We start from the raw sequence: 13,152 nt of genomic DNA, 5'->3' as shown, positions 1-13,152 counted from the left end.
CCCTCTTGTAGTTACGCCAGCAGCACAATCCCTGCAAACAAGTTGTTGCACAGAGGCTGTGCTTTCTTTTCTGCCCTTTTTTCCCCTTCCCCTTTGAACAGGGGAAAGGCTCAAGCAGAGATCTGCAAACCAAATAAAATCCCTCTCCCAGCACCAACCCCTTCCTCCGAGCCGCCGCAGCACCGGGGCGTTGATGCGCTGTCGATAAACCATTAGCCTCCGAGTCGGCAGCGCTGGCCATGACACACAAACACTCGACTACCTTTTTCATCCAAAATCAATGTTGTATTTATCTTCATTGATCTACAAGGAAACTGAATGTTTAAAATTACAGGGGGTGCAGGGGGGAGGATGGGGAGGGGGGGGAAACAAGAGTTACAGAGCCAAGAAAATAGTAGCGGATGGCTGAATTAACTAGAGAGAAAAAGCCCAGGATATATAAAACATGGACACTGAAAAATAAAATAAGGGAGGGGGGATGGTACAGCAAGTAAAACATGGCAAAATTTACATATGGATGAAAAGTAAAATTGGAAATAAAAAATAAATCATGCCAAAAAGCAGTTCAAGGCAGAACCACACTGAAACAAACATTTGCTTATGGTCTTCATGTACTATAGATAATATATCAGAATTTCTTTTTTTTTTAATCAACCATTAGACTTTTTTTTTTTGCACTCCTAAAATTCTACTTTGTCTTGTATACAGATTCCAATAAGAACACTGCACAATTAGCACAAGGGGTCCACGGAAAATTGTCCTTGCTTGCCAGCGATCCTGCCCACAACACAAAAAAAGAGAAAAAAAGGAAAAAAAAAATAAGGAAAGGGTCTGCCGCATGGTACTGTGCCAGTTCCATCTGCTTTGCCAGCTTGAAAAGTAGGAAACCAAAATTCCCTTCCAGGAGCGTGTGTCTCTCTCTTTCCTTGACGAACTGTCCCTTGTGTTTGTACAAAAAAATTCAGTCTCTCTTTTTATTTTTTTTGTTAAACACAATCATTCTTCTTCCTGTTCACATGCCATTTCCATTCTGTCTCCATAGTTGCAAGTTGGTTGTTTTTGGGTTGTTTTTTTTTTTTTTTTAAACCTTCCTCCCCCCAACATCCGCTAAGACCTGCCTCCAAGTTCTTGCATAGTTGAAGTATATATGCCGTACTTAGCTTTCTGAGTGTGAATTTCTGACTGTGACAAGAGTATGAGTTGTAACCATGTTAACAAATAACCAGAGTGGTTCTAGAAACCATTTTTATAAAGTCTACCTATGTTAAGAATTTAATATTGGTGTACATTTATATTAACAGAATATTTACAGTTTGTTTTCTGTTTTTTTTTTTTGTTTAAAACAAGAAGTCAAAAAAAATTCCTCTTAAATTTCTGCATAATATAATAAGGCAAAAAACAAACAGTTTTGTACATTATTATTATTATTAATATTTTAATATATATCTGTAACTTCGGTTCCAAAGTACCAAGGTAAGTGATCAATTGGCCTCAGAAGGGAACCTCACAGTGGACTGTAAAACTACAGTATTTCCATAAATAATACTTTTAAGAAACCCTGGGTATTTTTTCTTAAGGATCTGAGGCCTTTTAAATGCAAATTTAACTAAAGACAAAAGCAAAAATTTCTTTTTTCTTTTTAAGTGAATAAAGAGCACAAAATTAAAAAAAATACAAATCCATTAAAAATGTTTCTCACATTTGGGAAAAATGTACAAACTTGCTATTTTTAACTCATTTTTTTTTTTTTAGCACAGAAACAAAACCAAAACCAAAAATCAATACCTATATATTAAATTCCCATTCTCAGCAACCTTCTTGTTGGAAAGTCTGCATCCCCGACCCCATTATTTATGGAAATGTGCTTAACTTCTACAAATTTTACATTAAAAAAAAAAAAAAGTTTACAGCAGTGCATTTTGTAAAAGGTTTGTTTTTTGTTTTTCATTTTTTTGTGTGTTTTTTTTTTTTTTTTCTGTTTGTTTTGTTGTTGTCGTTGTTGTTTGTTTGTTTTATATACAGGCGACTTTAAAATTCCATGTTGGGGACTATCGTGCCTCTACTTCTTTGGGGTTCCTAGAGGGGGAGTAGTCCCTGGACTCTGAGTTTGTGAGTGGAGTAGTCCTGCGTGGGGAGGCAGGTCTGGTGCTGCTCGCTGGTACAAGAGGCGGTGGGGCGCTCAGCGCTGCAGTTGGTGGGTTCCTATTTAAAATCCCATTGTGCATGGCAGTGGATGGACTCAGTCTGGGGTAATGCATCCCGCTTAAATGAGGCATGAAGGATGGCACGTGTGCCAGGTGGCTTTCGATAGGGGACGAGTGCAAGTGGTGCATTCTGGCACGCTCAAGTTCTTCCCGTAAGTGCAAGCGCTCTCTTTCCTCCACTTGCCGCAACCGCTCCTGCTCTCGGCGGGCTTCAAGAAGGTTTTCATGGTTGTAGTCATGTGGCTCCCTGTCTCTGTAAGAACGCTCATGGTCGTAAAATCCAGAGGTGGTAGGGAACCTATGGATGGGATCCGTCCGGAGCTGGAAGTCCATTCGACGGTGCAGGTCTAAGCTCCGGTAGGCATCTCGCAATGGGTCCCTCATCGGGTCCCAAGAAAATCCAGGATGTGGCAGCCTCTCTCTTCCCGACAAAGGATTCATGCCTATGAGTGGGGTCATCATTCTGCTGCGGTCCAGGACATTCATGTTGTTCATCTGGTGCACACTGCCCATGGAGATAGGCATTGAGGCAGCCATTGAGGGAGGCAATGACAATCCATGCAAGGTAGGTGGTGGGGGATGCTCCACTGATCGGGAGTGCTGCGAAGGCTCAGACCCTACCACCAGCACATCACTGTCTTCTTTCCTCTCCTCTTTGACTTTGATGTCATTCTTAATCTTCTGGAGGTCACTGGGAAGCTCTGTCTTTCTCTCCATGTCCTTGCTCATTAGATTGGTAAGCTTCAAGCTCTCACTTAGTGCAGGTTTGCTGTATGGGGATACAGACTGGATTACTGGCTTTGTGTTGTCCTCAGAGGGTCTCTTATCATGGCTTGGAGTTTCCTTCACGGGGGAACGGCTCTCTTTAATCTTGTGTTCTGCTATGGGCGGCTCTCTCAGCCGGTCAGGGTGCTCTCGTTCGGGTTCTTTGGACCTTTCCCTTTCACCGAGGCTAACCTGCCTGATAGGATCACTGGAGGTTTGGCTGTTGCTGCGAATGAGATTGCTTATCTGATGTGTCACTGGAGCTGATGCCGGTGAGGATCTGTTTGAATGTCTGTTTTTATCCATGAGGTCTCTGTAAAAAGAATGCAGACACATCCTTGGGTTTATGTGAACAAACATACATGTGATGCTGGACATGCATAATTGCGTAATTTGAGGTTGCTCAGAAAATAATTTGAAAAGCTCTGCACTAAATGATATGAACTACCTGCCTTTAGGTTCTATTAAAAAAAAAAAAAAAAAAAAAAAGATAAATACCTACAAGTTCGGGGACTAAATTGGGGATGCATTTGAAAGAGCAGAACATTTAACCTTAAGAGAAAGGCCAGTTCACTAAGAAATGTTGGAAAGAAGTCTAGACAGCTTATTTTTTAAAAAAAGGTGATTATTGCATGCATACATGCACATCTTGCTGCCAGACAATGATTTTCTTGGCTATAACACTTTGAACAGTGGTTCCTTTCCTAAAACATGGATGCACAAAATGGAACTGTTCTGGAAACGTACAGACATGTATGAAGGTCCTTCACGAAACAGCCTCATCAACTGGAAGCAGCTGTAACATGATGGATATTTTTCTATGGGGCTGCAGTAAAGTTTGTGTTGCCGTCAGTTTTGGCAGTTAAGCTAAGTGCTTAAGCAAAAAATTCCTGCACAGGCTGAGAAAATGAATGACTGGCCTTTGTTACGAGAGGGCCTGCTATGAGGAACAAGGGGTTTGATGAGAATGTCCATTGTTTAGAAGAAGGCATGAGAATGGGCTTTATGTTTCCAGCTGCACCTCTGTGAGCAAGCCAATTAGTTGCACTTGCTCCCATGTCTTTAAGTGAATAAATAATGCTCACCTTTTAGAAGCACTCTGCTCTGAATAAACACTTTAAACACAAAGTATGATGGTGGGATTGAGAGAACTGCATTATGCAGCTGAGGAGCTCAGTGATGCCTACCTTTAATGCTGGGCTTGCCTGTTAGCCATAAGAATCATGCTGCTGTAAACTGGAGGTGTTTTGGGTAATTCTGTGGGTATTTATCCCTTATGATTACATTTGCTAACCCAGATTTCTCTCCCTGTGGTAGTCCTAATTGTTGGTCAAGGACGTAGCTTATTAAAACCATGTCTAAACAAGGATGCTGGGGATAGCTTTGGCTGAATTAATACATATATAATAGAGATGTTAACCCCTGAATGAACACTCTTGGAAGTGAAGTAACCTTGCTTTGGAAATGATTTATGCTGAAGCCAACAAGGGAGCTTCCTATCTGAATGACTATCCATACAAGCGTGTCAGACAGTTTAACATTTAAAGCAAGATGATTTTCAGCCTATTGCTTCTATATAATCTTGTTCACAGGCACTGCCTGAAGAGCTCATTAAAAGCACTCTAGGCAAACTACAAAACCCTGATCAGCAGTGAAATGCACACATCTGAGGTTTGCAGGCTGTTATTGCCTACAAAGAAGTAGCCTGTTGGAGACAACCGGGGTCTGAAATATAAAGAGCTTTACAGCTTGAAAATCATATAGCTGGAAGCTAATGAAGTACCTATAGCTCAGGTGATATAGTCCTGTCATCAGTAATAAGGGCTTGCCTACAGTGCAATTTTTTAAAATCAGATCTGCTAATGGATTCACACACGCTGCTCCAGATACAGGCATTTGCATTTTTACCTTGTTAATGTCCAGCTAACATTTGAATTCATCAGCATATTTGTAATGGGAGCTATGACTGTCTACAAAGGACCCATCACAATACCACCTCCAGGAATTCAGAATATGTGGCTCTCCTAAAGGAAGTTGCTAAAAAAAGCTATGTGCACCCTGAAAACACAGTGACATGCTCATTTTCTCAACCTGGTGTTTTTTTGAAACCTGATAGTGGGGAAGTAAAGACTAGCCTACTGTATCTCCACAGAGGACAAATCCTAAAAGGCAGAGGTTTCTTTTTGTGTCACTAGTACTTGAGCTTATCTTGGGGACAGAGCTATCAGATATTTCAAAGACAAGCAATGTTTTGCTCTGAAGGTGATTTTAAGATGGGAATTGATGGTAAAGGAAAAAATAAGAAAAAAACAGAGGAAAAAGAGACTAGAATCAAAAGCACACGTAGCTCACCTCTCTTTGTCTCTGTCATCTTTACTCAGAGAAAGATCCCTCTTCTCAGGCTCTCGGTCCCGCTCCCTGTCTCTGTCGTGGTTTGTCACCGAGGAGCTTCGCTCAGAATCGGTTGGCTTGGGCCACTGCGGAGGTGTTGGGAAGGACGGCGGGGTCCGATGGAGTCTGTTCCATGGCTCATGGGGATTATTGAAATTCTGCAGGTTTGGGCCGTCTTTGTGAGTAAAAATGTTGTTGTGAGCTAGAATAATGGCAGGGGAGGAGGAACAGTTAAAAATAATTAAAACCAAATAATTATATATGCATTTTGCACAACGCTAATTAATCCAGAGCTGTCCTTTCAAGGCTTTTTTAATGTGGAGCTCATGGTGAGGGGGAGCTACTAGCAGGTGGTCAGAGATACCTCCGGCACTGGGTGGAAGATCCACCAGCTCTTTTAAGGCTATTTGCGGAGGAAGCTTTCACTATACATCTGAATAACTCAGAAATGACAGAAAACGCCCAGCTCCTTTTCTCCCCCCACCCCAGCAAGGGTTCCAGCACAAAAGCAATATTCTTCCTCAGCTCCCTCACTGGCAGAAACTTTAATTTGTGGGTAGTTACAAGCAATCAGCTGCCTGCAGCTGAGGATTCAGGGATTGTTTTTTTTGTTAAAGAAACCAGACTACTTGGTGGTATGTATGTATGTGTATAAAAATAGAGCTTGGCTGTAGGCTTTTTAGAACAGTCACTTGATTTTCCTCCATCAATCTTCAACTGCTTCCTGTTGCACCATGAGATGCAAAAGCATGCTCTTATGTGTGGCTCTCAAGCATGTCTTGCCTACAGGTAACATGTTTTTGAAGTAAAAGCATTTTATACAGGTAATTTAAACTCCAGACAATGGTTACAGAGAAAGTCTACACGCTGAATTAGGAGAAGTATCAATAGCTGTTCCGCCGTGCATCTTCACTGTTGAAGGGTGTTACTTCAGATGCCCATGGGGTACCAGAGCTCAGCGGGGTCAAGCAGCTCCAGCACCTCTCAGAACACACAAGGCAACGTCCTTCAGCAGTGAGGAGACACAGAGCACACCTATTGATGTCTGTGACATGCAGAAAAGCTCCCACCGCAGAGACCTGGAAATCTTAGGTGCAGTGTTTTCAGATAGGAGAATGGAGGTTAGGAAATAAACTTCTTTAAAAACTACCACCAGCTGCTGTAAATATTAGCATGTGGCTTTTCTGGAAGGGATGTTTGTCTGCAGTAACCCAGCCAGTACTTACTCAGAGCATGACTGCCTAATCCTCCAAAGGCATTGCTGCCTAAGTTCCCAAGGCCGCTGAAGGTGCTTGACCTGCTAAATGGATCTGGAAAGGCAAACAGGGATTTAGCAGGCATTTAGCCAAGAATGTTGGAGAATGAAATGCACCCCTCCCCTTCTTAACGGTCTGAATCCAAGTAGGATTAGGCCAGACTTTAAGCTGATCCTTCTCATTGCAAGGTTCTTTGCACAGAAAATTCCCAGCATGTTAAAATGGAGAAGGGATTCAGTGCTCACACTGCAAACAGGTGCTGTAATAAACTTTTGTATGCTAGTCAGAGGGGAGCTAGAAATTAAGTTTGAATAGCTGAAATTATGGTGGCTGCTGCTAAGCTGAAACTCTCCTTCCTTATCAGCTGTAATAGCAGCAGCATTGCAATTGCCTTGAAAGAGGAACATCAGCAGCTCCTGGGTCAGCATATAGAGGGGATGCATTGTTTCACTCTTGTTTCTGTGTACGACCTTCTACCCTCTTTGTAATGGTGCACACAGACAGCCCTAAGCTAACTGCTATGGACATCCATCCACGGAGCAACTAAACATTTGGGTCTGTGCCAAAATCCTCTCCCATAATATCTTCCTTGATCACAGTGGTGGAAATGATAGCTTAGCCTTAGATTTACTGGCACTTGTCTTTGTAAAAAGTCCTGCCTGTTTTTTTACTGGAGGCACCCATCATCAAAAGAGGTCTGAGTGCCCAACTCAGGTTTCTGCACTCCAAAGACAGCTATGAGCTAAAAAGTGCAGATACACCTGTTTTTCTCCTACTGGTCACCTCTAAACAACTCCTTCTGTCCACTGACTTTTTGGCTGCCATTTTAAAGTCTCTAACTTGCCATGTTACAGGAGGCGAGGTGCTCCCCATATTCTTATATTTAAAATATCAGGGCAAACAGCACAAATAGCTTTGATTTTTCCACAAACAACTATTCACTTATTTACTTATTTTGAAATAGCTGTTCTTGTCCCTCCCCTTTGCAGTTAGTAGTTGAGTGACTTCGTAGAGAAACAGTTGATTTTGACAGAATGTTCAGGAGTTGATGTAAGTCTAGGTATTCGCAACAGAAAGAAGTCTACTGGGTCATGTGGGATGCTGCATGTACTGATTGAATGAGTGTTACTAAAACATTAATCAACAGAACTTGAACTTTAATTGGCAATGAGCTGCTTGTGAACTTTTAAAATGAGGAAATTTGAGAAAATCAGGCCCTACTTAGTGCCAATTAGGAAACTGAAAGACTGGAAAAATGTGCAGAACAGCTATTTGCCAGGAACCGTTCACTGAACTTTAATATAGAACCTTTCACAGGTAAGAAAGGGCATGGAGGAGCCCATTTTAAGCTATGGCTTGTTTGAGGTACCTTTGAAATAAAATTTCTTCCGTTTCCCTGGGCACATTCAGCAGCACGGAAGGGCTCTACAGGTCAGGTTTCAGCTTGTGTGCCGTGTAATACCCAACTTTGTCAAAGAGGAGGGTCTGCTAATCCTGCTCCTCATCTTTGGAGGAGATCAGAGGGGGTGTGCTGGGAAGCTGGTGTGGGTGGGACAATTTCTGAGTGAGCTTCTCATCCCTGAGAAAGTCTAATCCTCTCCCTCTGATACTGCCACTGTGCCTCAGGCAGGACTGTGCTGAGAGCCAGGACTGGGTCAGCCGTATAAAGGTGAAGGCAGGGCTTACTTACACTTACCTGCCAAGTGGTTAGTAGGCAGGAAACTGCTGTGATGAGGTGAAGGACCAAAAGGTGTGGTGGCTGGATGTGTCGCACCTGGGAGAACAAGATCCTTTTTTAGTTCAGTAGCAAGTGACAGAGGTCCTGGCCATCATACTCAAGAACCAGATGCAAAGGTGCAGGTCAGATTTAAACAGCACAGGTGGGACAGGGGCAGACCCCAAATGGCTACGGGCAGGGTTTCTCTCAGTGCTCTTTGAAGGAGCCTGTCAGCACTAGGAAGCAGGAGGAGACCTTGCACTGAGTGTTGCTGCTCACCTGTAATAATGGGGCAGTGAATCTCTTTGTCTGGCATTTTCAGTCATTACTCTGTGTTTACACTAAACAGGGTCAGTCCAGGTTATGCGCCCAGACAGAAGGTGCTCGGAAGTGACTGATTAGAGTCTACGTGAAACACCAGTTAATGACAGGAACGCAGGGAACATCAATCATGCCTCTCCCATGAGAGCCCCATCTTTGCTCTCACATCTGTCTCTGCATCCACAGCCACCCCCCGCGATATTTTTTCCCTCTCCTGCTTACTGCCACAGTGCCATGCTGCCCCGGGGGAAAGGAACACCACTGCTTAGCACACTGCTTTATGTCTGGTTGAGGTAACGTGAAAGAATGGGCTGAAAATAAGCTGGTCTGTCCTGCATTTCAAGGTGGACTAAGTCCACGCTCAGGTGAGCTTCATAAAGGAAAACCAGAGCAGAAAATGAAAGATTTGCTTCTTTTGTACGCAGACACACACCAAACAGCAACTGCAACTTGTGAAAAGCACTGGTGTCACCTGGCATGGGGATACGTGGGTTTTGGAGGAAGATCAATTCCCACGTATCCTGCAAATGACAGTGTGTTTGGGGAATCTCCTGGGCCTTACTTTAGCCCCCTAAGATCAGTACAGATGATTTTCAGGATACACCTGCAATCTAGTTTTTAGTATTTGTTTCAGATATATGAACCAAAATGTTTCTGTGGCTCCAGCATTACACTGACAAGTCCATCTGTCTGCAAATGTTTAGATTGTGAACATCCTTTCGGTGCCTTCTCTGTGCCAGGGCTTCCCATATTACAGGCAAAGCCGAATTATCAACTACAGTAACTTTCAGATCCTGTCTGGATGCAACACAACCTCTGCCTCCCTTGCAGAAAGCAAAATCTGCCATACCTGTGCATTAACTCCCATTTTGTTAGAAACTAGTACTTCACTCAATGACAGAAGCAGCACTTTCCTGAGGACAGGCTACATCATGTGCAAAACAGACCAACACCTAAACAAAGCTTTTCAGTGCTCTTCTCTTGTATTCTGTTGGTAAAAAGGAGAGAGCAAGAGGTTGACTCTTGCAAACATCATCAGTCACACTGGGCATGAACATGGGCTGTTCACTAACAGCTGGCTTACCCAGTCACTGCTTTCTGAAGTGGTAACTTTCTGTTATAGAAAATAGGATTATGATCCTTCTCCTCCTGGTGCTCAAGCTCTCCTGTCACCTTCATCACACAGTTTTCTGCCTCATCTGTTGTCCATGTGAATGATTTCCACTGGTGACTGCTCTGGCAAGTTCCTGCCCCCTCATCTCTAAATCAAAGTTTCTACCATATATAATTGGTGATGATAATACTGTAGGAGGTCGCAGCAAAAGTGGAGGGAAACAGAGGAAAGAAACCCATGTACATAGGAGAAAATGTGTCCTGAACAAAGCCTGAACAGGGTTTTATGGAGGTGACGGTCAGTTTTATGGAGGTGATGGTCCAGTACCTGGTTTTACTTGGCGACAGAGTCCAGTAACAGACACTCATTGTAAAACACACTCATGTTCTGAACATGAGCAGACTATAAAGCCTGAGAGGGAGACAGTGCTGCACATCCCTCACCAGCCTGGGCACCACGAACCTAAGCAGCCAGAAAATGAGTTGAGGAAACTTAAGAGAGACCACGGCAATGAGACCTGAAGTTATCTATAAACATTCTGACTGCTCCAATGCCTCAAGATGGATGGAGACTGTCATCTTTCTAATCCTTTAAGATTTCAGAAGGTGTATAATGGATGGGAGATTTCTTCAAAGGAGACGGCTTACAAACTCAACTACATGGGCTGATAATAAAAAATCCTCCGGAGAAAGCCAGGAGCAGCACTGCAGGCTGTCAGGTAGTTATTAAATATAGCATCTGCCAGGCAGCCGAACATCCGTCCTGAAGACAGGTGGCCCTAAGATAACTTATGTCTCCCACAGTAACTAGGCAATGCAGCAGAACCCATGATTCACATCAACGACATGCTTGTTCGATAAGGTGAAAAGAATGCCTCAGATATTGCAGAGCAAAAGATTTATTCATCTATATATTACAGCTGCAATGTTTGTTCACTTTGATAGCACTCTTTACCTAGATTTACCATGTAATGGCTCTTGTGATTAATACACTCACGGACAAGTTGCTGTAAGGTTGTTTCTCTCCCGCAAAAGTTTTTTATTAATTTACCTTCTTTAATGTATCTGTTCCATACTATTTCCCTCCTGCTTTTATGAATGGAGGAGCAAGCCATGCTTGCATCTTTGTAAGAGGAAAAGCTCAAGACACCGATTAGACTGCTGCTTTGATTCAACAGACTGCTTTTGCCTGTTAGGGTACGCTTTGTCCAGCATAGTCTTGAGTAACAAAACCATACATAAAGCAAGATTCTTGTAATGACAAGACAGGACAGGCTAAAGACAGTGTTAAAGAAACAGCTGCTATAGGAAAACGGGCAGAAGTTTGTAAATCAGCTGTGCTTATGCTTCCAGGAGATGCAATATATATCTTGGCCCTGTACTACTAAAGTACTAAAGATGAAAAGAGCAAAATTCAGGGAAGCAGTCTGCAATATACAGTCAGTATCAGCAATGATTGTATGTGGTGGAAACTTGCACGTGATGTTTAAGATTTTCCATCCACAAGTAAGGGCTGAAAGACAGACTGAACCACTCGTGGAGTTCCTGAAGACCGTCTGATATCCGCGTTCAGAAGTCATTTCCCACTGCGGTTTCAGCTTGATTATTCAACTCTGTTGCTTTTATGTCATGCTTGGGACAAAACTCGTAACTCTTTTAATCTCATTCACTTCAACAATAATGATGCAATACTGCATCATAAAAGCAGAGTTAAGTTAGGAAAGAAACTTAAATTTGCTGTCAGTGAATTACATACAAAAGGGGCTAACTTGTACCATATGAAGTGATACAGACTTTGAAGGCTGACTTAAGCACCTTAAACAAAGAAAGAAGATCTGTTTAAGTCCAGGTGGGAATTAGGCCCTTGGAACAGAACAAAAACATCTGGTAGATGGACATGAACATGAGTAGTAGCACCTGTGACCCCCAAAACCAGAATGTCAGAGTTGCAGTCTCTTGTGGTCAGACATCAAGAACAGTGCAATGAAGCTTTCTGAACTTTTGTAATTGGATTCATTGTAATTACTTCCTCAATATATCACAAAGAAATTTATCTACATATACTGTAGTTAATTCTTTTCTTTTTAAAATCAATATGCTGTTTTGAGCCTTGGAGACTGCTGCACTTTCTAACATATAAGGGAATTTTACATTTAAAAAACAAATGCTTTACAAATATACCTTCTGTGATATTTTTCAATGTTGCTATCATAGTTTTCCATTTTACCAAAACCCCATGTATTCAGAAAATAAACACCACCTGCTGAATGGAGGAGCTAAGAAGAAGAACACAGCAAATACAAAAACATGGAAGAAACCAGGGCCATTTCCAATCCTACGCAAGGGAAACATTTTCAAGTGTTTTGTCAAAATTGCTTTTTAAAATCCCTCCATAGTCAATTAATCAGGCACATAAGAACCAGCTGCACAGACCTGAATTTAAAGGTCAACTACTGAAATCTCAGTGATGCACACAGAGGAACCTGTACTGGAGACCACAGGCTCTGCTCCTAGAGCCCAGCCCACAACTGTCCCCAGAACTTCCACACCCCTCTGAATATTTCTCCCATTAATTTTTGAGGCATATATAGCTGTAGAGACACACGTTAAATACATTGACTTTTTTTTTGTTTTGTTTTGTCTTTTCAACAAATGATGATCCTCCCTTACCTGTAGTAGAAAACAGAGGCCTGGCAAGGTCCTGTGGATAATGGAAGCCTGGAAACACGCCAGGGGCAGGAGGTCTGCTGAACAGGTCAAGTTTACCACCTATCTCTAGCTTGTGGGGATCCAGCTGCATTTGCTGTCAAATGATACAAAAGCAGTCTCATTATGCATTTCCTTTTTTTTTTTTATGGGAGAAAAGAGAGGGAGTTCAGGCTCATTCCTGCTTAGCACTGCCAGGGAGAGTTAGTAAGAGTGACAGCAGCGTCTCTGGTCACGTACTGCAGCCGCGCTCTGACAGCATCTATAAGGCCATTTCACTCCACAGCCTCTCAGCTGCCTGCCTCGTCCACATGAATAAGGTCTGAAGTGAGCTCTCAGCCCCTCAGCACACACACTGGAGCATGCAACATGATACACTGAGCGCGCTGCACGGCGGGATCAGTCGGCAGTCTCAGCCTGACAAAAAATATTCTGCAGGCGGAAAGCTGCCGACAGAAGCCTTGGGAGCTGGGTGACGGACTCGTCTGTTTTGCTTCTCCAGTTTGGAAAGAGAGAGACGTTCCTAGACTGTCTTTCCTCCAGCCAGCACAACTCAGCATGAAGGCATGAGGAGAGGGATGAAGAAAACTGACTATGAGATTCCTCCAGAGGCTATTTTTATCCTTCCCCTATAGAAGTGAGCATGGTCAGCCTGAGGAACTGTACCTTAGTCAAAGAC

The 13,152-nt window shown here is 42.8% G+C and overlaps 1 protein-coding gene across 10 annotated transcripts in view; it reads right to left on the bottom strand.

Moving 5' to 3' along the window:
• Positions 1 to 270: 270 nt before the first annotated feature.
• Positions 271 to 13,152, bottom strand: part of FBRSL1 (fibrosin like 1) — a gene marked incomplete at its 5' end in the record, with an annotated part of 515,014 nt that continues 502,132 nt past the window's right edge. For 9 of the 10 annotated variants that reach the window (XM_084297481.1, XM_084297487.1, XM_084297482.1 and 6 more), the window contains 5 exons: positions 271 to 3,282; positions 5,322 to 5,562; positions 6,587 to 6,670; positions 8,313 to 8,390; positions 12,438 to 12,570. In XM_084297481.1, the coding sequence (XP_084153607.1) occupies positions 2,049 to 3,282; positions 5,322 to 5,562; positions 6,587 to 6,670; positions 8,313 to 8,390; positions 12,438 to 12,570 (1,770 nt within the window). In that variant the 3' untranslated portion in view covers positions 271 to 2,048. The remainder of the gene's footprint in view (positions 3,283 to 5,321; positions 5,563 to 6,586; positions 6,671 to 8,312; positions 8,391 to 12,437; positions 12,571 to 13,152) is intronic. The other variant, XM_084297488.1, reaches the window with a different exon arrangement.

The sequence above is a fragment of the Netta rufina genome, assembly GCF_964035555.1.
Source record: "Netta rufina genome assembly, chromosome: 17".
In the NCBI taxonomy this organism is placed as follows: domain Eukaryota; kingdom Metazoa; phylum Chordata; class Aves; order Anseriformes; family Anatidae; genus Netta; species Netta rufina.
This window is presented reverse-complemented; position numbering and strand designations above follow the sequence as displayed.